Source organism: Heteronotia binoei, chromosome 5 (assembly GCF_032191835.1).
Source record: "Heteronotia binoei isolate CCM8104 ecotype False Entrance Well chromosome 5, APGP_CSIRO_Hbin_v1, whole genome shotgun sequence".
NCBI lineage: Eukaryota > Metazoa > Chordata > Lepidosauria > Squamata > Gekkonidae > Heteronotia > Heteronotia binoei.
This window is the reverse complement of record NC_083227.1, coordinates 18,464,727-18,488,862: the sequence shown is the minus strand read 5'-3', so window position 1 is coordinate 18,488,862 and position 24,136 is coordinate 18,464,727. Positions and strand designations below refer to the sequence as shown.

Here is a 24,136-nt window from a genome sequence, read left to right as displayed (position 1 = left end):
TCTCACAGCAGCTGCTCTTTCAAGGACAACCTCTGCCAGAGCTATGGCTGACCCAAGGCCATTCCAGCAGGTGCAAGTGGAGGAGTGGGGAATCAAACCCGGTTCCCCCAGATAAGAGTCCGCACACTTAACCACTACACCAAACTGGCTCTATTGCACAAAGTGCAATAGGTACGTAGTGCTGAAAATCAATTGCTACATTGCAATCTGTCTCATTTCTCCTTGCTTTCTCAAATATATTCACAAATCATCGTGGAATGTTTCTGCAAATTACCTCCATGTCAGCTTTTCGAAACATTTTGAAAATGTTTCATTATTATTTATATTTTGGACATTGATCCCAGAAAGAACCGTAGGAATAGCATGTGCTGTGGATGGATATTTTATTGTATGATCTCCCGATTCATGTATGTCACTGAAAACACTATGACTTGTAATTGCTAGTAAACACAGATATTTGTTATATTTGTTCCTCTGTGGTCCCAGCAACTTGTGGGTTGATCTATCTCCAAGTCAGGGGTTAGCTGCTGAAGTGGCCTTATCTCTTCTGCTTCCAAAGAAAGCACTCGTCTCTACTTCCTGCAATCATCTTGTGGAATTTCATGCCTCAAGGTCTGTTGGTGGCCACTGTGTTTTTAAAAAGCAGTTCTTCTTGGAGGCCAGCGCTCACGGTGGTTACGAGCTGCGACAAGCTGAATGTTCAAGAGCAGTGTATCTCTGCAGACCAGTTTCCAGGAAGGGAGACCATTGGAGAAAGCTCTGCGGATGGGCTTCTGGCTGGCCACTGTGGGAACCAAAATGCTGCATCGGGTCCGATCCAGCAGAGCTCTTCTTATCTGGAAACAGCGGCTGGAGGACCTAGATGAGTCCTTTTTATCCCTTGTGGGATTCCGCCCTCCTCCCTCCAGTCTTTCTTTATTGGAAGACTTAGAGGAAGAAGATATTGGATTTATATCCCACCCTCCGCTCTGAATCTCAGGGTCTCAGAGCGGCTTATCTCCTTTACCTTCCTCCCCCACAACAGTCACCCTGTGAGGTTGGTGGGGCGGAGAGAACTCTCATAGAAGCTGCCCTTACAAGGACAGCTCTGCGACAGCTAAGGCTGACCCAAGGCTATTCCAGCAGCTGCAAGGAGAGGAGTGGAGAATCAAACCCAGTTCTCCCAGCCAAGAGTCTGAACACTTAACACCAAACTGGCTTAGTTTATGAGGAGGGCTTCTCTGCACGCTTCAGGTTTGGAGAGGCATCATTATTCCCAACCAAAGTCGCTTTCCTGCTGGGCAACATCAGCTCTCTCTTCCAACATTCCTCTGATGTCACAGCCGTTCAGATTCTTCCATGCAGGGCACTGAAGCGCCTCCTCTCTGCTCTGAGTGAGCCTCAGCATTCTGGCCTCTTCCTGTGATAGCTGCTCTCCTTCCCTGCATGACCTCACGGGGGAACGTCCCATCCTGGCTCCAGCAGCAGCCACGGTGCCCCAAACCACCCGCCCCCCCACCAGGGGGGTGGAGTCACTCTGGCGGCAGCCCCACGGCCTCTTCGGATAAACTTGCAGGCAGCGTGGAAGGAGGAAGAACCTTAAGAGGGATTTCGTTCTCTGGGACTGGGGGAAGCCGCAGGTTGCCTGCCTGCCACGACAATTTGCGTGGGTTGGGAGCCAAGCGGTGGTGGTGTGGCCGTGGCCTGTGTGGCGAGAGCTGGCCGGCTGTGGGAGAGGGACGGAGAGAGTCCAAGAGGGACACGATGTCATGGTGGAGGCGCTCCTGGGCTACGTCTCTCGCGAGGCGGCTTACGTGATCCGGGATGTTCTGCTTGGCGCCGTGTTGTAGCAGGAGGCAAGCCACTTTGCAGCTCCCCTCTTGGGCGGCGAGGAAGAGTGGCGTCTGGGCCTGCGGGGAGAGGGAAATGGCAAAGGTCAAGGTCCAAGTCCAACAGCACCTTAAAGATTTCCAAGGTAGAAGCGGGTGCAGGGGTGGAATTCTAGCAGGAGCTCCTTTGCATATCAGGCCACACACACCCCCAAGGTAGCCAATCCTCCAAGAGCTTACAAAAAAAGCCTTGTAAACTCTTGGAGGATTGGCTACATCAGAGCTGTGTGGCCTAAGGAGCTCCTGCTAGATTCCACCCCTGAGTGCATGAGATTACAAGCTCCCTTTGTCAAATAGAAGATATAGATATGAAAGGAGCTCTGACTCTGGGAAGATTATACTCTAGAAATCCTGTTGGTCTTTAAGGTGCTGCTGGACTCAGATCTTGATCTACTCCAGACTAGACCTGTAGCCAGGAGAGCCAAACGGGCAACACCCTACCAAAGATTTGTTGTGCCCCATCAACCAGCAGTGTTCCGCTTTGTGGTTTCTATCCAGGAAAGCAAGAGAGAAAATGCTGGACATATGAAAAGCTGTGTTTGTTCAGTGGGTGAGAAGGAAAGATCCTTTGCATGCGCTCAAAGGTATTCTAAGAACATAAGAGAAGCCATGTTGGCCCATCCAGTCCAACACTCTGTGTCACATAAGAACATAAGAGAAGCCCTGTTGGATCAGGCCAATGGCCCATCCAGTCCAACACTCTGTGTCACACAGTGGCCCCCCCAAAAAGTGCCATCAGATTATGCATGGGATGGAGAAGGCAGAGAAAGAAGTCCTTTTCTCCCTTTCTCACAATACAAGAATACAAGAACTCGCAGGCATTCAATGAAATTGCTGAGCAGTAGGGTTAGAACGGATAAAAGGAAGTACTTCTTCACCCAAAGGGTGATTAACATGTGGAATTCACTGCCACAGGATGTGGTGGCAGCTACAAGCATAGCCAGCTTCAAGAGGGGTTTGGATAAAAATGGAGCAGAGGTCCATCAGTGGCTATTAGCCACAGCATAATATTGGAACAGTGATGCTCTGTATTCTTGGTGCTGGGGGGGGGCGCAAAGTGGAAAGACTTCTAGCCCCACTTGTGAACCACCTTTTTTGGCTACTGCGTGACACAGAGTGTTGGACTGGTTGGGCCATTGGCCTGATCAAACCTGGCTTCTCTTATGTTATGTTCTTAGGTTATTTGCCATTTCTTGACTCTGTGTAGCCACCTTGGAGTTCCTTGGAGGTCTCCCTTCCAAGTACCAACCAGGGCTGACCCTGCTGAGCTTCTGAGATCTGATGAGATCGGGCTAGATTGGGCCACCTAGGTCAGGGCAAAGTGATTTGGGCACAGATAATCTATCCCCCTGATTGTTTGAGCGGCCTATTTCAGTCTCTTTCTCTAGCTGCACCGTATATGAGATGGGGGGGGGGGTCACCTACCCGATTGTCTTGGGCATCCTTATCGGCTCCGTTTCGGAGTAGGACAAAGGCAGCCCGCTCATTGTTGACAGCTGCGGCCCAGTGGAGGGCGCTCTTTCCTGCAAAATGGGGAAAACAAGATTGCCAAGGCTGGAAGCGCTGAGGCCTACACCTTCGGTTAATGATTATGAGCAAGGGCCAAGCAGCAGAGCGTTTCTCTCTGGGTTTGGTATGAACTGGTAACACAAACACACACGTACACAGTCCCATACATACAATCTTGTGAATCCTGAAAGATACCTTGTCTACTTTATTTTTGAACTGCTATAAAAGGCCGCACCCACACATTGTAGGATGTTGTGCTTTCACCGCACTGCAGCAGTCACTGGCAAAGGGGATGTCCTGTGTAAAGATGTCACATCAGTTGCCAGTCAGCACCAAGGCAGTGGGAGGATTTGGTATTTGAACCTGGATCTCCCAGATCTAGGGTTGCCAATCCCCAGGTAGGGGCAGGGGATCCCCTGGTTTGGAGGCCCTCCCCCTCCTTCAGGGTCATCAGAAAGCAGAGGGGGGGGGAGAGGGAAATGTCTGCTGGGCGCTCCATTATTCCCTATGGAGACTGATTCCCATCAGATATAATGGAGAATTGATCTATGGGTATCTGGGGCTTTGGGGGGGTGCTGTTTTTTGAGGTAGAGGCACCAAATTTCAAGCATAGTAGCCAATGCATGTCCTCAAAACACCCTCCAAGTTCAAAAAGATTGGACCAGGGGGGTCCAATTTTATGAGCCTCAAAAGAAGGTGCCCCTATCCATTGTTTCCAATGGAGGGAAGGCATTTAAAAGGTGTGCAGTCCCTTTAAATGTGATGGCCAGAACTCCCTTTGGAGTTCAGTTATGCTTGTCACAACCTTGCTCCTGGTTTCCCCCCACAAAGTCCCCAGATATTTCTTGGACTTGGCAACCCTACCCAGATCTTAGTCTCAGCATGGACAGCCGTGTTGGTCTGAAGTAGGTCTCATTTGGGGCAGGAGCCCACATGAGTAGAACTCCAGAGCCTTTAAATTTTATTGTGATCTTTCTTTTCTACCCTCCCCGCAACCATGTTCCCTCTAAGCTGACTTAGTGTGAGCTAGCTCACAGTTTTTTAGCCTTCAGCTCACACATTTTCATCTTACCTCAGGAAAAATGTTCCCAGAGCAAAATAATTTATGCAGTAGCTCACAACTGTAATGCCAGTAGCTTGCAAAGTAGAATTTTTGCTCACAAGACTCCACAGCTTAGAGGGAAAACAGGCCAAGGGTGGATCAATCTCTCAGCACACAGCAACAAAATTCACACAACTGTATATGAGAGATTAGTGTTGGGGTCTACCTGGTAAGAGGAAAGAGTGTTTGCAGAGGGAAACATGGATCATAAGAACACAAGCCATATTGGATCAGGCCAATGGCCTATCCAGTCCAACACTCTGTGTCACACAGTGGCCAAAAAACCCCCAAATGCCATCTAGAGGTCCACCAGTGGGACTAGAAGTCCTTCCACTGTGCCCCTCCTAAGCACCAGAATACAAAGCATCACTGCCCCAGACAGAGAGTTCCAACAATAAGCTGGAATAGCCACTGATGGACCTCTGCTCCATATGCTTATCCACTCCCCGCTTGAAGCTGTCTATGCTTGTAGCCACCACCACCTGCTGTGGCAGTGAATTCCATGCGTTAATCCCCCTTTGGGTGAAGAAGTGCTTCCTTTTATCCATTCTAACCCGACTGCTCAGCAATTTCATGGAATGCCCACGAGTTCTCGTATTGTGAGAAAGGGAGAAAAGGGCTTCTTTCTCTGCCTTCTCCATTCCATGCATAATCTTGTAAACCTCTATCATGTCACCCCGCAGTTGACGTTTCTCCAAGCTAAAGAGCCCCAAGCGTTTCAACAAGCAGCTCCACCATTTCTACCAGAAAGCATAATCCAAACTATCCTTCTGCATTCAGCACACTCACACCCTTCATGCTTGCAGGATCCTGGCTTGCCTGCACCCCGCATTCCAAACCCTCCCCACCCCAAGCTGAGGACGTCTTTCTCAGAATAGCCCAGCACTTCAGGCTGAGTGATCTGCTTCTGACACATCTGGGGAAGTGAGCTCTGACTCACAAAAGCTGATGCTGGAAGAAATTGTGTCCATCTTTAAGGTGCCACCAAGCTCCCATTTTATACACCAACTCACAGAGGCTTTTACCTCTCTTGTCTTTGGCCCCGATGTCTACACGATTGGCCACCAGCTCCTCCACCATATTTTCAACCCCGAGTCGCGTCGCCAGGATTAGAGGGGTGGAGCCATCATGCGCCGAGGCATCCAAGTTTGTCTGTCTGTGCCGGAGAAGGATCTGTCAGGAAGAACCTTGCTGTTAGTACTGGGTTTGCTGTTAGCATTGGGTTCTTTTCTGAAGAAGCTGAAGGAGGAGATGATCAGGGAGTTGAATTCCATAGCCAATGGCATATTCTGGGGTTTCACAGTAACGCCTTCAACATCACATTGTCCTGACGAAGAGGATTTCTGTCTAGGTAGAGCTAACAGCTTAAAAAGCCTTTGTCAAAATTGAACAAATATTATACTGTGTCCAAGTTGAAATTATAACAGAGTGCCCACCTGAAACAAAATCTAATCAGGTCTGTTCTTTGAGAAAGCATTTGGGAAACATGTTTGGAATAAGCTAGCATTCACGTAAGAGAAAGAAGGAAGATCTGTATGGTGAATAAGATATTGGATTTATATCCCGCCCTTTATCCTGAGTTTCAGAGTGGTCACAATCTCCTTTACCTTCGCCCCACCACACACACACACACACACACACAACAAACACCCTGTGAGGTATAGAATCATAGAGTTGGAAGAGACCTCTAGGGTCAACTAGTCCAACCTCCTGCACAATGCAGGAAACTCACAAACACTTCCCCCTAAATTCACAGGATCTTCATTGCTGACAGGTGGGGCTGACAGAGCTCTTACAGCAGCTGCCCTTTCAAGGACAACTCCTACGAGAGCTATGGCTGACCCAAGGCCATTCCAGCAGGTGCAAGTGGAGGAGTGGGGAATCAAACCCGGTTCTCCCAGATAAAAGTCCGCACATTTAACCACTACACTAAACTGGCTCTCAAGAAAGAAAGGGGAAAAAACTGCGGACTAAAATTGAACCTATTGAACATTTAGAGTTGTTACTAATAGTGTAGCTTGGAAATATATATGATATTGGATTTATATCCCGCCCTAATACTCTGAATCTCAGAGCGGTCACAATCTCTTTCCTTATGTTCTTTGAAGAAGACAGTTTGTATAATATCTGTATGGTACAATCATTTTGAACCTACAGAACTGTAGTGCACATTAGTAATAATATAATATTTTGGATTTTATGTACAGTATTGGTACACGGTGTTTTTGGATTACTGTTCTTGTCACTGCGTTGCTCATCTTTGTCAAAACTGGGGCAACATCGGGGCCAGGGGATCCACTATTCAGAATGTTGTAACGGCACTTTTGCCCACCCTCTACCCCTTTGTTAACCTGGAAGACTCCCAATGCATCCGCTGCTATGGCACTGTGCAAGGGGGTCCTCCCCCACTGGTCACGGGCATTGGCATTGGCTCCAGATGCCAGGAGTCTTCGGGCGGCATCGGCACGGGAGTATCGGGCCGCGAGGTGAAGAGGCGTCTCTCCAGAGCTTTCCTCTTGGCTATCTGCCCAGGACTTCTCCACTTTTGATATAGGAGTGTGGGCCAAAGGCATCAATGGTGTCAGGCCACAAACTGAAAAGGCAGAAGGGAAGAGAGTGAGAAGGACAACAATTCTGGGAGGAGGAAGAGGAAGAAGAAGATGATATTAAATTTATATCCTGCTCTATACTCTGAATCTCAGAGTGGTCACAATCTCCTTTACTGTTAAAGGCTTTCACGGCCGGAGTTCGTTAGTTGTTGTAGATTTTCCAGGCGGTGTGGCCGTGGTCTTGGCATTGTGAGACACGACGTTTCGCCAGCAACTATGACTGGCATCCTCAGAGTTATAACCCAGAAAACTGGCGTTTTCAGGACTGGAAGCCATGCCCTATTCATTTTTAAACTCCCTTCCTTCCTGTTGAAATTGTGTTTATGTTTATGGATATCAATACCTTCCCTGTGTAATCTAACATGGTAACTGGATGTATTGTCCACCATTACGGTGTCTTGGAATGAGATACTGTGTCCTGTTTGAGTTAGGCTACGTTCAGCCACTGTTGATTTTTTCAGGTTGGCCAAGTCTGCAGTGTCTTTCATGTTCTTTTATTGTCTGGATGCTACATTGTGTGGTCCTCATGTAACAGGTTGTGAACAGGAGATTTGGGAGTGCAGGCTGCGGTCAGCAGACACCTCTGGAGTAAAATGCCACAGAGTCCCCCTTCCAAAGCAGCCATTTATTCCCAGGGAAACTGATTTCTGTCGCCTGGAGATTAATTGTAGTTCTAGGAGATCTACAGGCTTTACCCGGAGGTCCACCACTGTAACTCTCTGTCTGGGGCAGTGATGCTCTGTATTCTTGGTGCTTGGGAGGGGCAACAGTAGTAGGCTTCTAGTGTCTTGGCCCCACTGATGGACCTCCTGATGGCATCTGGGGTTTTTTTTTTGTGACACAGAGTGTTGGACTGGATGAGCCATTGGCCTGATCCAACATGGCTTCTCTTATGTTATTATGCTTTTCCAGGAAGGTAGACATCTTAATTTACCTGAGTCTTGAGTTTTGACAGTCTTCAGCTTGGAATTCTTGTCCTGGTCTGAGGTCAGCATGTTTAACTGCACCTGCTTCTTGGTCCTAGACTGGCCTTGATTGTGGTGTGGAATAGATTCCAAATCATCCTGTTTTTAAAAAAGAGTTTGTCAGACTTGTTCTGGTGCCCCCTACCGTTCACAAACTGAAAGCTGGTCCTTTTGTATATTTAGTTGCTTCTTTTGTATTTGGGGCAGAAGGTTAATCCTCTTGAAAGGACAGATTCCTCTGCTAAAATGAGACTATGATAGGAAAGGTTAACAATATTGCTGGTAGGGTTGGGGTTGTGACTAGTTATGGCTTGTAAAAGTGCGGAAAGGTATCTGTAGAAGCGAGCCGTGACCAGTGTTCCATCTCAGCTGAGTTAGTGTGAGCTAGCTCAGTTTTTTAGCCTCCAGCTCACATCTTTTTTGTCATAGTTCACAAAAAATGGCCCCAGAGCAAACTAATTTATGCAGCAGCTCACAACTTTAACGCCAGAAGCTCACAAAGTAGAATTTTTGCTCACAAGACTCCACAGCTTGGAGGGAGTCTTGGCCATGACTCATGAAAACCACAAATGTCATTAGTCTTTAAGGTACTAATGGACTCCTACTCTTTTCGACTACTACAAACTAACACGGCTCCCCATCTTGATCCTTCTCCATGAAAGGCACCACGTTTAGCCTTACAGAATGAAAATCCATTAACCTTGGTATCTGAAGAAATGAGGTGTGACTCCTGAAAGCTCCTCCTCTGCCACAAATTTTGTTAGTCTTTGCTACTGGACTCTGGCTCCCTTCTACTGCTACAGACAGACTAGTCCATCTTGCTTCTTTTATACCCACCTTTCCCACTGAGTGTCAAGGCTGAGCTCAAAATACGTTGACAGGGCCAGTTCCATGTTTTGGGGGGCTCTAGACAGACAGTGTTCACCTGCCTCCCACGAGGCCCTTCATGCCCTCCCTTCCATCCTCACATTTGCATGCCCCCCATCTGCCTGTGTGTCTGTCAGGAACAAGTCCCTGACTGTTATAGCTTTGCTGTTTGTATTACTGGTATTATTATCCTTGCTTATTAATGATCCATTATTATGTTGTTGTTGTATCTGTACCTATACGAGGTACTAACCCCATGCTATGATTGTATTCATGAATACTAACACCCAGGACTTTTTTTGTAGCAGGAACTCATTTGCATATTAGGTCACACCACCTGATGTAGTCAATTTCCCTGGAGCTTACAATAGGCCTTGTACTAAAAGCCCTGTAAGCTCTTGGAGGATTGGCTACCTCGGGGTCTGTGGCCTAATATGCAAAGGAGTTCCTTCTAACACCCATTGATTTCCTTAGACATGTAGTGTCTTGTGTGTAGTGGGAGGTTCCAGGCCTGCAGGTGAAAGAGAACCATGAGAAGACAGCTCTAATCTGGTCTACTTGGGTAACACTGATATGGACCAACTGAAAAGGGAAGAGTACGTGGAATGTGACCTTGACAGGAAGTAACACTGAGGCCTGAGAAAAGCTTTTATATTAATTAGTTCAAAAGACTTTTGGCGGGAAAAGGGGAGCCGTTATTTTGTAGCCTATAATTGCTAGGGGTCTGCCAATTCACTTCAGTCTGGCAAGTCACAGTCTTGTGAATGCATGCTGATAATGGTTGCTGCCTGATCTATTAATAAAGCTTTTTCTGCCTATACTCAAGGAGTCTTAGGCAATGTTCCCTCTAAGCTGCAGAGTCCTGTGAGCAAACATTCTACTTTGTGAGCTACTGGCATCAAAGTTGTGAGCTACTGCATCAATTATTGTGCCCTGGGGCCATTTTTCCTGAACTAAGACAAAAACGTGTGAGCTGGAGGCTAAAAATCTCTAAGCTAGCTCACACTAACACAGCTGAGAGGGAACACTGGTTTTATGACAGTATCTGGGCAAAACCTTACAGTGCCCTTCTGTTTGCAAACATGCCCCACCCACGGCTGATGCTCAGTTGCCTGCACCCCGTCATTGCCACTGAGAGTGCCCCCAAGGTGTACCACCCACATCCCCTTCCTCAGTGCCTCCAGGTGGTTAGGAGCATGGGTAAAGACAGGTGGCAGGGAAGGAGTGCAGGTGGGGGTCAGCAGCAATGAGTCCCACCCAAGTCTGGGTCCCTGGCAACAGGCCTGCATTGGGGTATGCTGATACTGGCCCTGTACCTTGAGATCCTCGAGGCTCAGGGGTCCATCGAAGTGAGGGCTTGAAGAACACGTATCAGAATCCTCGACAAATTCAGTACCTGACTTTCTCGGTCTGCGTTGAAACAGCAGGGGGGGGGGGTTTAAAAAAGAAAAAACACACACCAAAAGATAGTCAAAGAAAGACAGTCAAAAGATAGACAAAGATAGTCAAATGACGTCCTGGGAGGAGCCAGCATTCTTTGACTCGTCATGTTTGAGAATGGAATGTAAATATATGGAAATGTGCACAACCCCAATTTGAATATCTGACGAAGCTACGAGTGAAATGGTCGGTTCCAGCCTGCAGCCCTGTGATTAGCCTAGAAATCTGGGGTACAGCTTTATGTCCGCTGTCAATCACTGAAGAGGAGCACCATGTCCATTATGTTGTTGTTGTTCAGTCGCACAGTCGAGTCCGACTCTTTGCGACCCCATGGACAAAGTCACGCCAGGCCTTTCTGTCTTCCACCATCCTCTGAAGTCTGCTCAAATTCGTGTTTGTTACATCAGTAACACTGCCCGGCCATCTCATCTTTTGCCGTCCCCTTCTTCATTTGCCTTGTCTTTCCTAGCATCAGGATCTTCTCCAGTGAGTGCTCCCTTTTCATTTGGTGGCCAAAGCATTTGAGCTTCAGCTTCAGCATCTGACCTTCCAGGGAACAGTCCGGGTTGATTTCCCTTAGGACGGACTGATCTGATCTTCTTGCAGTCCAAGGGACTCTCAATAGTCTTCTCCAGCACCACAGCTCAAAAGCATCTATTCTTCTGTGCTCGGCCTTCCTTATGGTCCAGCTCTCACAGCCATACATTACTACTGAGAATACCATTGCTTTGACTATACGGACTTTTGTTGGCAGGGTGATGTCTCTACTTTTTATTATACTGCCCAGGTTCGCCATAGCTGTCCTCCCAAGGAGCAAACGTCTTTTAATTTCATGGATATAGTCACCATCTGCAGTGATCTCGGCTCCCGGAAATGTGAAGTCTGTCACTACTTCCATGTCTTCCCCTTCTATTTGCCAAGGTGTGATGGGGTCGGATGCCATGATCTTAATTTTTTTGATGTTGAGTTTCAAGCCTACTTTTGTGCTCTCCTCTTTCACCCAACAAGAGGTTTTTTAGGTCCTCCTCACTTTCTGCCATTAGAGTAGTGTCATCTGTATATCTGAGGTTGTTGATGTTTTTCCCGGCAATCTTAATTCCAGTTTGTGCTTCATCCAGGCCAGCATTCCGCATGATGTACTCTGCATATAAATTAAATAAGCAGGGTGACAATATACATCCTTGTCGAACTCCTTTTCCTATTCTAAACCAATCAGTTGTTCCATATCCCGTTCTGACAGTTGCTTCTTGACCCTTATACAGGTTTCTCAGGAGACATGTGAGGTGGTCTGGTACTCCCATCTCCTTAAGGACTTGCCACAGTTTGTTGTGATCCACACAATCAAAGGCTTTAGCATAGTCAATGAAGCAGAAATAGACGTTTTCCTGATACTCCCGTGCTTTCTCCATAATTCATCGAATGTTGGCACTTTGATCTCTAGTTCCTCTACCTCTCTGAAACCCAGCTTGAGCTTCTGGTAGTTCTACATACTGCTGAAGCCTAGCTTGTAGGATCTTTAACATGACCTTGTTGGCATATGAAATGAGTGCAATGGTGCGATAATTTGAACATTCCTTGGCATTACCCTTCTTTGGGATTGGAATATAAACCGATCTTTTCCAATCCTGTGGCCACTGTTGTGTTTTCCAAATTTGTTGACATAATGTGTGCATCACTTTAACAGCATCATCTTTTAGGACTTTGAATAGCTCAACTGGGATACCATCATCTCCGCTCGCTTTGTTGTTAGTAATGCTTTCTAAAGCCCATTTGACTTCACTCTCCAGGATGTCTGGCTCAAGGTCATCGATTTCACTGTCATGGTTGTCCGGGACATTGAGATCCTTCTTGTATAATTCTTCTGTGTATTCTTGCCACCTCTTCCTGATCTCTTCTGATTCTGTTAGGTCTCTACCATTTTTGTCCTTTATCATGGCCATCTTTGCATGAAACGTTCTCTTGATTTCTCCAATTTTCTTGAGTAGGTCTCTTGTCCTTCCTATTCTATTATTTTCCTCTATTGCTTTGCATTGTTCCTTCAGGAAGGCCTCCTTATCTCTCCTTGCTGTTCTCTGGAAATCTGTATTCTGTTGGGTGAATCTTTCTTTTCACCTTTGCCGTTCACTTTCCTACTTTCCTCAGCTATTTTCTAAAGCCTCATCAGACAACCACTTTGCTTTCTTGCATTTCTTTTTCTTTGGGAAAGTGCTGATTGCTGCCTTCTGTACAATGTCACGAACCTCCGTCCATAGTTCTTTCGGCACTTTGTCTATCAACTCTAGTTCCTTAAACCTATTCTTCACCTCCACTGTATATTCATAAAGGATGTGATCAAGGTCAAACCTGAATGGCCTAATGGCTTCCCCAGTTTTCTTCAGTTTAAGCCTGAATTTTGCAATGAGTAGCTCATGATCTGAGCCACAGTCAGCTCCAGGTCTTATTTTTGCTGACTGTAGGGAGCTTCTCCATCTTTGACTGCAGAGTATATAATCAGTCTGATTTCTGTGTTGCCCATCAGGTGATGTCCACGTGTAGCGTCGCCTTTTAGGTTGTTGGAAGAGGGTGTTTGCTATGACCAGCTTGTTGTCTTGACAAAACTCTATTAGACTTTGCCCGGCTTCATTTTGTTCTCCAAGGCCAAACTTGTCAGTTATTCTGGCCACCTTTTGACTTCCTACTTTGGCATTCCAGTCCCCTATGATGAGGAGGACATCTTTTTTTGGTGTTAATTCCAGAAGGTGTTGTATGTCTTCATAGAATTGGTCCACTTCCTCTTCTGCATCAGTGGTTGGGGCATAGACTTGGATTACTGTGATATTGAATGGTTTGCCTTGGATACGGACCGAGATCATTCTGTCATTTTTGAGATTGTATCCCATTACTGCCTTCCTCACTCTCTTGTTAACTATAAAGGCCACACCATTTCTTCTACAGGACTCTTGGTCACAATAATAGATGTAGTCATCCTCTGAGATAAATTCACCCATTCCTGTCCATTTTAGTTCACTGATTTCCAAGATGTCGATGTTCAGTCTTGCCATCTCTTGTTTGATCACATCTAGCTTACCTTGATTCATAGATCTTACATTCCACATTCCAATGCAGTATTGTTCTTTGCAGTAGCGGACTGTTCTTTCACCAACAGACACATCCACAGCTGAGCGTCCTTTCGGCTTTGGCCCAGCCACTTCACTTGTTCTGTGATTACTTGAACGCTCTTCCCCAGTAGCATATTGGGCACCTTCTGACCTGAGGGGCTCATCTTCCAGCGCCATATCTTTTAGCCTTTTGTTTCTGTTCATGGGGTTTTCTTGGCAAGGATACTGGAGTGCTTTGCCATTTCCTTCTCTAGTGGATCACATTTAGTCTGGGTTCTCAGCTGTGGCTTGTCCATCTTGGGTGGCCCTGCATGGCATAGCCCACAGCCTCACTGAACCGCACAAGCCCTCTCATCACGGCAAGGCAGCAATCCATTATAGAAATCACTAAAATGATTGCAGTGGAGTTCAGTTAAGTTTGAACTGCTGGTCTGTCGGTTCCCAGGTTAGCGGGATTTCTCGAGTCATATAAAAGAGAGAAGAACATGTATTAAGTTGTTATGGTTATTGATTTTTATGTTTGCTCACACACGTGACATTGTTATTGATTCACAAAATATATAGAATATATTTTTGTATAATTAGTGTTTAATTGCCAATAATCCAAGTGGCACCTGGAGATCTCCCGCTTTTACAAATTATCTTCAGCTACCCAGACTGTTCCCTGGAAGGTCAGATGCTGAAGCTGAAGCTCAAATACTTTGGCCACCGAATGAGAAGGGAGCACTCACTGGAGACGACCCTGATGCTGGGAAAGACAGAAGGCAAAAGAAGAAGGGGACGGCACAAGATGAGACGGCTGGACAGCGTTACTGATGTAACAAACACGAATTTGAGCAAACTTCGTAGGATGGTGGAAGACAGGAGGGCCTGGCGTGACTTTGTCCATGGGGTCGCAAAGAGTCGGACTCGACTGTGTGACTGAACAACAAATAAAAAGCAGAGAACAGCACCCCTGGGGAAAATGGCTGCTTTGGAGGGTGGACTCTTCGGCATTGTACCCTGCTGAGGTGAAAACCCTCCCCTCCTCAAACCCCGCCCTCTCCTGGCTCCACCCCCAAAGTGTCCAGACTGCAACTGAATCCTAACTGCAACCTGCATGTGAACTGGATCTACTCGAACAAACCTAAGTTTACCTTTTTTGCAATATACTTCTTGGGAGATTTATTTGTTGCACTCAGTATCGCAATTGCATGACAGGGCAAACTCTGCTATATTAACCAAATATCCCAATAATGTCAGGTAAGTCTTGATGGCATTTTCCACCATTGCCTCTGTATTCTTATATATAGGGCCCACCTGGCAGGCCTACGCGCCCATTGTGAGCATGATCACTACCATCTGTCTTTCTTCATACTCACTTCAGTCCGATGGCGTCTTCGCCCACCGGTTCTCTCCGGCACCGCCGTTTCTTGCCCTGCCGCGGAGCAAATCCAGGTGGGAACCAGAGCAAGCCCTGTTCCTGCCGTTGGGGCCGGCGGATCCTCCACACCCCCAAAAAGATGCCCAGCACAACCGCCACAACTCCGGCCACCACGCAGTAAACAAGAGGCCCAGGAAAATGGGAAGCTAAGGCCAGAGGATCTGAAGGCAGGAAGAACGGAGTGTGAAACTCTTGTCCTTGTCCATTACTTCACTGACTGCTAACATAAATCACAGAAGCCTACATGTCCCAGGGTTCTTTGAGGCATTATACCCTGCTGAGGTCCTTCCCCTTCTCAAATCATGCCTTTCCCAGGCTTCACCTCCCAACCCAGTCCTGGGCAACTCTCTGTCTATAAGTTTGGATGGTTTTCTTTCATTGTATCTGAATAAGTGTGTGTGCACATGAAAGCTCATGACTTGAATAAAACTGTGTTGGTCTTAAAGGTGCCACTGGACTCCAACCGTATTCTATAGCTTCAGACCAACCCCGCTACCCACCTGGATCATACATACACCTGTACACAGGCGGTGGTAATGATAGGCCTTAAAAGAAGCCATTCCTGTGTGTGTACTAGTTGATAGCCCTGCAATTTCCATCTGAGGTAGGGTTGCCAGCCTCCAAGTGGGGCCTGGAGATCTCTTGTTTTCACAGCTGATCTCTAGCTGGCAGAGACCAGCTCTCCTGGAGAAAATGGCTTTTTGGAAGGGTGGATTCTGACACTGCACCATGTTGAGGCCTCTCCCCTCCCCAAACCCTGCCCTGCCTTTGTCTCCAGGTATTTCCCAACACAGACTTGGCAACCCTAATCTGAGGCCCTAAAACCAAGTCCCCAGAACCTGACCCTTGGACTCCCAGCCCCACAGTCTTGATTTTCTCTCGGACCGCGCTGAAGTTCCAAGTCCCACATACCGATTTTTGCAGACTCAATCCAGGCAGCTACCACTGTGTATGGCACGAGGGATTCGAGGGTCCCTTTGGCTGCTAAGGCCCCCAGGAAATTCAGAGCAGATCTGGGGGATGTGGGGCACAGCCCTGAGCACCGCTTCTCATCCATGGCCAGGAAAATAGTATACCTGTGATGAAAAAGACAAAGAAGGGAGAGTGACATCAGAGAAAGAATAGCTAGAAAGGTGGGTCAGGCAAAAGGCTCTAGAGCAGGGGTGGCCAAACTGCGGCTTGGGAGCCACATGTGGCTCTTCCACACATGTTGTGTGGCTCTCAAGGCCCCCACTGCCCCATTGGCCAGCTTGGGAGATGGCATTTGTCTCTTTAAATCACTTCTCCAAGCCAAGCCAGCAAGTGGCTTGGAGAATGCATTTGAAGTTAAAGTTGGTTTCTTTCCACCTCTCTCTCCCCATCTATTTCCCTCCCTCCCTCATGTCTTGCAGCTCTCAGACAACTGATGTTTGTTCTTTGTGTGGCTCTTACATTAAGTGCGTTTGGCCACCCCTGCCCTAGAATATTATGCTTGCCACTTTTATTTGTTGGTTTGTGTTTCTGTGATTCTTGTAGCTGTATGACAGTTTCCTAACAAGGAGAATCTAGGGGGAGTTTTATTAGTTGCCTGCCTCTCACCCTGAGTTAGGGTTGCCAGCTCTGGGTTGGGAAATACCTGAAGTTTTTTGGGGGGTGGGTGGGGAATGGAGCCTGGGGAGGGGGGTTTGAGGAGGGGAGGGACCTCAGCAGGATAGAATGCCATATAGAAGCCACCCTTCAAAGCAGCCATTTTCTTCAGCAGAACTGATTTTGGTCATCTGGAGACCAGTTGTACTAGCGGGAGCTCTCCAGATGCTGCCTGGAAAGTGGCAACCTGACTGACAGGTGTGAAAGGCACACAGGACACAGCAGGAACCAGACCACCCTAATCTCAATACTAAATAAACTTTGCAACTTGGAGGAAACGTGGCAATTGCCCCTCTATATCTAAAACTTTGAGGAAGGATCAGACATATGCTCATAGTAGGGCTGCTAAGAAGCCCAGAGAAAAATGTCCTGTATAGAAATGGACAGGTTGTGGCTTCACATTTGATAGAGTGCAAGGAGGATGGAGGAGGATATTATATTTAGACCCTGCCCTTTACTATCTGAAGGATTAGATTTATACCCCACCCTTTTATTATCTGAAAGAGTCTCAGAGGGGTTTATAATCTCCTTCCCTTCCCCTCCTCGCAGCAGACACTCTGTGGGGTAGGTGGAGCTGAGAGAGATCTAACAAAAACCGCTCTTGAGCAGAACAGCTTTGTGAGAACTTGTGACTGACCCAAGGTCACATCAGCAGGGGCATGTGGAGGAGTGGGGAATCAAACCTGGTTCACCCAGGTAAGAGTCTACACACTTAACCACTACGCCAAACTGGCTCTCCAGTGGGTAAGTGAAGAATTTCTGAATGCTTGTGCTGAAGTGTGTCAGGACAATTTATTTATGACAGTTGAATGCCACCTTTCTCCTCACAGAGACCCAGAGTGGCTCACAATAAGACACCCGGCAAAACCAACCAGGTTTCCACATATACAATAAAGGACCACAGACACCAACAAAATAAAGATACCCTGGGCTGTTCCTGGTTGGTGATGTTTGCTGTCATACAAGGCTGTGAGCTCTAGGCTATGAGCCAAGAGCCCAAGGGTATGTGCCTCAGGCAGTGATTATGTGGAACAGACAAACTGAGTTGTCCATACAGAGCGAGGGTCTCTCTTACCCAATGCTCTCGACAGTGGCTTTCTCCTCAGGCCCTGTCCAATTGCTCCTGCTTCCAAGCTCTTCTTTTCCCGTGTAGGGGTAAACTCTCTCTCTGCCCTGAAGATCCCGTTGAAGCCGTAGTGCCCCACGCAGGGCAACAGCCAGGGAATGCAGGAACTGGCGCAGTGCTTCTTGGGGTAGCAGGATAACCAGGCCCAATGCTTGACCCTCCGTGGAGGCGGACCAGCAGTCTCCCCCATCCCAGCCGCAGAAGGCCGTGTCGCAGCCTCCATCACAATATCCATCAGAGAAGTGGTCCCGGCAATATCGCTCATATAGGGGGCTGAGGGGAAGAAAAGGGACAAAGGTGGCTGAATGGCATGCTCCAGAAAGGGAACCTCAAACCCTGAAGCATGCCATGAGGTAATGTATAAATGATGTGTATGTGAACGGAGAGTAATATACTCAAAGCCCACTGAACTGCCTAGGGGTCTCCAGTGTGCTTATCGGGGCTTTTTTTTGTAGCAGGAACTCCTTTGCATATTAGGCCACACCCCTTGATGTAGCCATTCCTCCAAGAGCTTACAGAGCACTTAGTACAGGGCCTACTGTAAGCTCCAGGCCTGGCTACATCAGGGAGGTGTGACCTAATATGCAAAGAAGATATTTGATTTATATCCTGCCCTATACTCTGAATCTCAGAGTCTCAGAGCGGTCACAGTCTTCTTTACCTTCCCCCCCCGCCTGCCCCCACAATAGACACCCCGTGAGGTAGGTGGGGCTAAGAGAGCTTTCACAGCAGCTCCCCTTTCAAGGACAACTTCTGTGAAAGCTATGGCTGACCCAAGGCCATTCCAGCAGGTGCAAGTGGAGGAGTGGGGAATCAAACCCAGTTCTCCCAGATAAGAGCCTGTGCACTTAACCACTGCACCAAACTGGCTCTCCTGCAACAAAAAAAGCCCTGGTACCTACCCCCATGATGCCTATGAACACCTAACCTGAAGGAGGTTTTTTTATACCTCCCTTTTCTCTATCTTAAGGAATCTCAGAGCAGCTTACAATTGCCTTCCCTTCCTCTCCCCGCAACAGGCACCTTGTAAGGTAGGTGAGGCTGAGTTAAGAACATATGAGAAGCCATGTCAAATCAGGCTAATGGCCCCTCCAGTCCAACACTCTGTGTTGCACAGTGGCCCAAACTCAGGTGCCATCAGGTGGTCCACCAGTGGGGGCAGAACTCCAGAAGCCCTCCCACTGTTGCCCCCCCCCAAACACCTGGAATACAGAGCATCACTGTCTCACACAGAGTGTTCCCTTTAGGTTGCCAATCCCCAGGTGGGGTAGGGGATCCCTCAGTCTGGAGGCCCTTCCCTGCTTCAGGGTCATCAGAAAACTGGAGGGGGAGGGAAATGTCTGCTGGGCACTCCATTATTCCCTATGGAGACCAATTCCCATAGGGTATAATAGAGAATTGATCTACGGTTATCTGGGAGGGCTGTTTTTTGAGGTAGAAGCACCAAATTTGCAGCATAGCATCCAATACCTCTCCTCAAAACATCCTTCAGGTTTCAAAAGGATTTGACCAGGGGGTCCAATTCTATGAGCCCTCAAAGAAGGTGCCCCTATCCTTAATTAGTTCCAATGGAGGGAAGGCATTTAAAAGGTGTGTGGTCCCTTTAAATGTGATGGCCAGAACTCCCTTTGGATTTCAGTTATGCTTGTCGCAGCCTGGTTCCTGGCTCCACCCCCAAAATCCCCAGATATTTCTTGAATTGGACTTGGCAACCCTGCCTGCTCTAGACCTTGTGGCGAATAGCCACTCATAGACCGCTGCTCTATATGTTCTTTCACCGGAGTGGAGCCCATCAGGGAACATTATGTCTGGGGCAATGAAGTTCTGTCTTCTTGGTGCTCGGGGGGTAACAATGGGAGGGCTTCTGACGTTCTGGCCCCGCTGGTGGACCTCCTGATGGCATCTGGGTTTTGGTTACTGTGTGACACAGTGTGCTGGACTGGGTGGGCCATTGGCCAGATCCAACATGGCTTCTCTTATGTGACACAGAGTGTTGGACTGGATGGGCCATTGGCCTGATCCAACATGGCTTCTCTTATGTGACACAGTGTGCTGGACTGGGTGGGCCGTTGGCCTGATCCAACATGGCTTCTCTTATGTGACACAGTGTGCTGGACTGGGTGGGCCGTTGGCCTGATCCAACATGGCTTCTCTTATGTGACACAGTGTGCTGGACTGGGTGGGCCGTTGGCCAGATCCAACATGGCTTCTCTTATGTGACACAGTGTGCTGGACTGGGTGGGCCGTTGGCCAGATCCAACATGGCTTCTCTTATGTGACACAGTGTGCTGGACTGGGTGGGCCATTGGCCTGATCCAACATGGCTTCTCTTATGTGACACAGTGTGCTGGACTGGGTGGGCCGTTGGCCAGATCCAACATGGCTTCTCTTATGTTCTTATGTGACACAGTGTGCTGGACTGGGTGGGCCATTGGCCAGATCCAACATGGCTTCTCTTATGTTCTTATGTGACACAGTGTGCTGGACTGGGTGGGCCATTGGCCTGATCCAACATGGCTTCTCTTATGTGACACAGTGTGCTGGACTGGGTGGGCCATTGGCCAGATCCAACATGGCTTCTCTTATGTTCTTATGTGACACAGTGTGCTGGACTGGGTGGGCCATTGGCCAGATCCAACATGGCTTCTCTTATGTGACACAGAGTGTTGGACTGGATGGGCCATTGGCCTGATCCAACATGGCTTCTCTTATGTGACACAGTGTGCTGGACTGGGTGGGCCGTTGGCCAGATCCAACATGGCTTCTCTTATGTTCTCTTACGTTCTTATCTCTATGAAAAGCTTCAACTGACCATTTCTACATATTAACCCCCTATTAAAGAGCCAGGGCATTTCTCTCCACCACTGTGAGCAACTCTCTTGGGAATATCCCTGGGTGGAAACTCACTTGCACCGCATCTGCTGTGTGCAGTCATAACCATCAAACAGGCAACCCTCATTATCGCAATGATGGTGGCATTGTCCATCCCGGAAAGACGTCCAGCACAGATCCCGCCGGGGGCAGCTCTCCCAGGGGTCCAGCACCCCCAGGGAACAGTCCCCTCCATCCCAGCGGGTCTCCGGGGAGCTGCAGGCTCGGTCGCAACGTCCGTCTCCTGCCACCTGCTGGCAATCGACGGTAGTGTTGAGAGCAGGGCAGGATCCGGAAGAGCATCGCGGCAGGCGGCAGTCTGGTCCGGAGAATCCTTCGAAGCACAGGCATTGGGGTCCAGATGGGTGGGAAATGCAGACGCCTCCATTATGGCAATAGAGGACCCCACACAGAGGAGCATGCTGGTCACAGGTGGCTCCGTCATAGCCCTAAGTAGGGAAAGAAGATGGTGGGGTTTTTTGGCCTCAACACAGGCTACTTTTGGTTGAGTGACAGCACAATCAAAAGCCACACCTAGCTTTTATCTGGTTTAAAAACAAAAACAGAACCCTGTCTTATACCAGCCCTAAAACCACAGCGTTGTCCCCAGGGCTTTTTTTGAGCAGGAACACACAGGAATGCAGCAGTTCTGGCTGGCATGGTGTCAGGGGGTGTGGCCTAATATGCAAATGAGTCCCTGCTGGGCTTTTTCTACAAAATGCCCGGTGTGAAACATTGGCAACATCAGGGGGGTGATATGAAAATGAGTTCCTGTTGGACTTTTCCCACAAAAAGCCCTGTGTGAAACAATGGTGATGTCAGGGAATGTGGCCTAATATGCAAATGAGTTCCTGCTGGGCTTTTTCTCCAAAAAAGCGCACTGGTCACCCCAATGTCCCTGATGTGCCTATGTCACTTCTGGGTCACACTGGAAGTCATGTGGGCGCTTTGCTGAAATGTGCAATGAAACTCCCTGCTATGGATTCTAATCTTGCCCTTCTCCTGCAGAACAACATGGCTGCCCTCTAAAACTCTCCCACCCCGTAACAGCAGCTGCCATTATCTGAGATAACAGCTCAGAGACTCTGATCAGCCCTTTGGATGGTCTGAGATTCAGTGGCAGAACATCTGTTTTGCCCTCAGAAGGTCCTTGATTCAGTCCTCGGCATCTTCAGATAGAGGTATCAAGTGCTGGGAAAGATCTTCCCTGCTGGAGACGCCAGAGAGCCACTGATAGTCAGAGGAGACAAGACTGAGATCAATTTCTTACCCACCCTACGCCGCTCTGATGTTCCTCTTTCCAGCGTGGCATCCTTCCGATTTCCCACTATCTGCCCTGGGGCTTCAGCTTGTGTCGCCGTTTTTGTGCGGCAAAGAGAAACTGCTAAAAGCCAGTTTCTCTTTGCCGCGCAAAAATGGCAACGGAAGTTGAAGCCCCGGGGCAGATAGTAGGAAATCAGAAGGACGCCGCGCTGAAAAGAGGAACGTCAGAGCGGCGTAGGGTGGGTAAGAAATCGGTCTGAGCTAAGAAAACTGAAACTCTGCTACCAATCAGTACAAGTGCAGCTCCCCAGTTGGGCAAATAATACTTCCTGGTGTGTTTCAGGTTGGGGAAAGTGTGTTTGTGGGGGGAGGCTAAAGCCCCTTCTTGTTTTTCCATGCCACAGTCTGCAAGTTTGGGGAATGAGTTCCCTCGCATCTGGTTTCTGACCTCAGTCAAATCAAGACATGATCACCCAGATGGATTTCAACAGTTCAGCTCCTGTTCTCACTCCCATCTTTGCAACCCAGGTGTATTTGGCCAGCTCCATTCTTACCTGGGGGCAGTGGCAGATGAATTCCAGAGGACCGTCGGGCACTGCATGGCAGCTTCCACCATTGAGGCATGGGTTGGGCTGACACCTGTCCATCACAGACTCACACAGAATCCCTGGGGGAGAGGAAGGGAAACAAAATAAGAGGAATTGTCACTTTTCCCTAGGTGCTATTCATGTTGGCCTGAAACAGCAGAACAAAGATTGAGTCCAGTGGCACTTTAGAATCAGAGTTAAAAGGGATCTCCAGGGTCCTCTAGGCTAACTCCCTGCACAATACAGGAAAATCACAAATACCTCCCCCGACAAACCCCCAGTAACCCCTGCTTCATACCCAGGAGATGGGGGGGGGGGGGAACCTCCAGGATCCCTGACCAAATTGGGTGGGAGAAAAATTGCTTCCTGACCCCAAAGTGGTGATCAGCATTTTCCTGGGCATGTAAGAAAGGCCCATGAGAACCAAGCACTGATGCAACCCTTCCTCCCCTCCCCCACTCATGAACTGTCTAACCACACCATCACCTGCAAATAACACACGCACTGTATACAACCAGAATATATAACCAGAATTTCCAGTTGTATACGTGCCTGGACCCTTTTTAGTTGGGGATGCTGGGGATTGAACCTGGGACCTTCTGTTTACCAAGCAGATGCTCTACCACTGAGCCACCGTCCCTCCCCTACACATTGCACACATTGGACTCAGACTCACGTCCCTCCCCTACACATTGGACTCAGATTTTGTTCAGTTTCTTTCACGAGTCATTCTTATGATGTAGCACACATCCTATCTCCCCCACCCCTGTGTCTTACCTGTATACCCTGGCAGGCATAAACACTGGAAGCCGTGAGCATGGGATTGGCAACTGTGGGCCCCGGATGGGTTGCAAGGCTGAGAGAAGCAAGGGTCCACCACCCCCTGGCACTGGTCACCAACATACCCAGGAGGGCAGAGGCAAGAAACGCCTTCAGGCCGAGCCAAGCAGGTCCCCCCATGATAGCAGTGGGCAGCAGGAAGGGAACAGGGATCCAAACTGCAGTTGGGACCTGGAAGAAGGATGGGAGGGCGGCTCATTTTATGGCAAGCAAGAATTCAACATTCGATTATCATGAGCATAAGAAGAGCCCTGCTAGATCAGACCAGCAGTCCATCTAGTCCAGCATCCTGTTTTACACAGTGAGACCAACCAGCTCCTCTGCAGGGCCAACGACGGGGTATGGAGGCCAAGGCCTTCCCCTGATGTTGCCTCCTCCTGGCTCTGGGATTCAGAGGGTTAGTGTCTCTGAAGGTGAAGATTCCCCTCTGTCACCATAGCTGGGAGCCATTGATAGGCATATCCTCCATGAATTCACCTAATCCCCTTTCATAAGAACATAAGAAGAGCCCTGCTGAATCAGACCAATAGTCCATCTAGTCCAGCATCCTGTCTCACACAGTGGCCAACCAGTTCCTCTGAACAGGGCAATAAAGACCAAGGCCTTCTTCTGATTTTGCTTCCTGGCTCTGGGATTCAGAGGCTTAGTGCCTCTGAACATGCGTGTTCCCCCTAAATCAGCATGAATCTATATAGTCCCCTTTTAAAGCTGTTTATTCGTGTGGCCATCACTACACCCTCTGGCAGGGAATCCCATTTTCTAACCACTCTCTGTGTAGAGCAGGATTTCCTTTTGTCTGCCTTGAATCTACTGCTCATCAGCCCCACTGGATGCCCTTGAGTTCCGGAATTTTGGGAGAGGGAGAAAAATGTCTCTTCGTCAACTCTTCCCACCCCTTCCATAGGTTTATAACCCTCTATCACAAGGATGTCAAACTCATTT

The 24,136-nt window shown here is 48.4% G+C and overlaps 1 protein-coding gene across 1 annotated transcript in view; it reads right to left on the bottom strand.

The window, feature by feature from the left end:
• Window positions 1-1,505: 1,505 nt before the first annotated feature.
• Window positions 1,506-24,136, bottom strand: part of NOTCH4 (notch receptor 4) — a 49,989-nt gene continuing 27,358 nt past the window's right edge. Inside the window, exons 15-26 of the mRNA XM_060238956.1 lie at window positions 23,132-23,365; window positions 22,322-22,434; window positions 20,541-20,953; window positions 17,583-17,906; window positions 15,794-15,957; window positions 14,820-15,042; window positions 10,237-10,330; window positions 8,023-8,152; window positions 6,831-7,072; window positions 5,505-5,652; window positions 3,294-3,391; window positions 1,506-1,889 (exon numbers count right to left, since the gene is read on the bottom strand). Coding sequence (XP_060094939.1) covers window positions 1,512-1,889; window positions 3,294-3,391; window positions 5,505-5,652; window positions 6,831-7,072; window positions 8,023-8,152; window positions 10,237-10,330; window positions 14,820-15,042; window positions 15,794-15,957; window positions 17,583-17,906; window positions 20,541-20,953; window positions 22,322-22,434; window positions 23,132-23,365 — 2,561 coding nt within the window. The 3' untranslated portion in view covers window positions 1,506-1,511. The remainder of the gene's footprint in view (window positions 1,890-3,293; window positions 3,392-5,504; window positions 5,653-6,830; window positions 7,073-8,022; window positions 8,153-10,236; window positions 10,331-14,819; window positions 15,043-15,793; window positions 15,958-17,582; window positions 17,907-20,540; window positions 20,954-22,321; window positions 22,435-23,131; window positions 23,366-24,136) is intronic.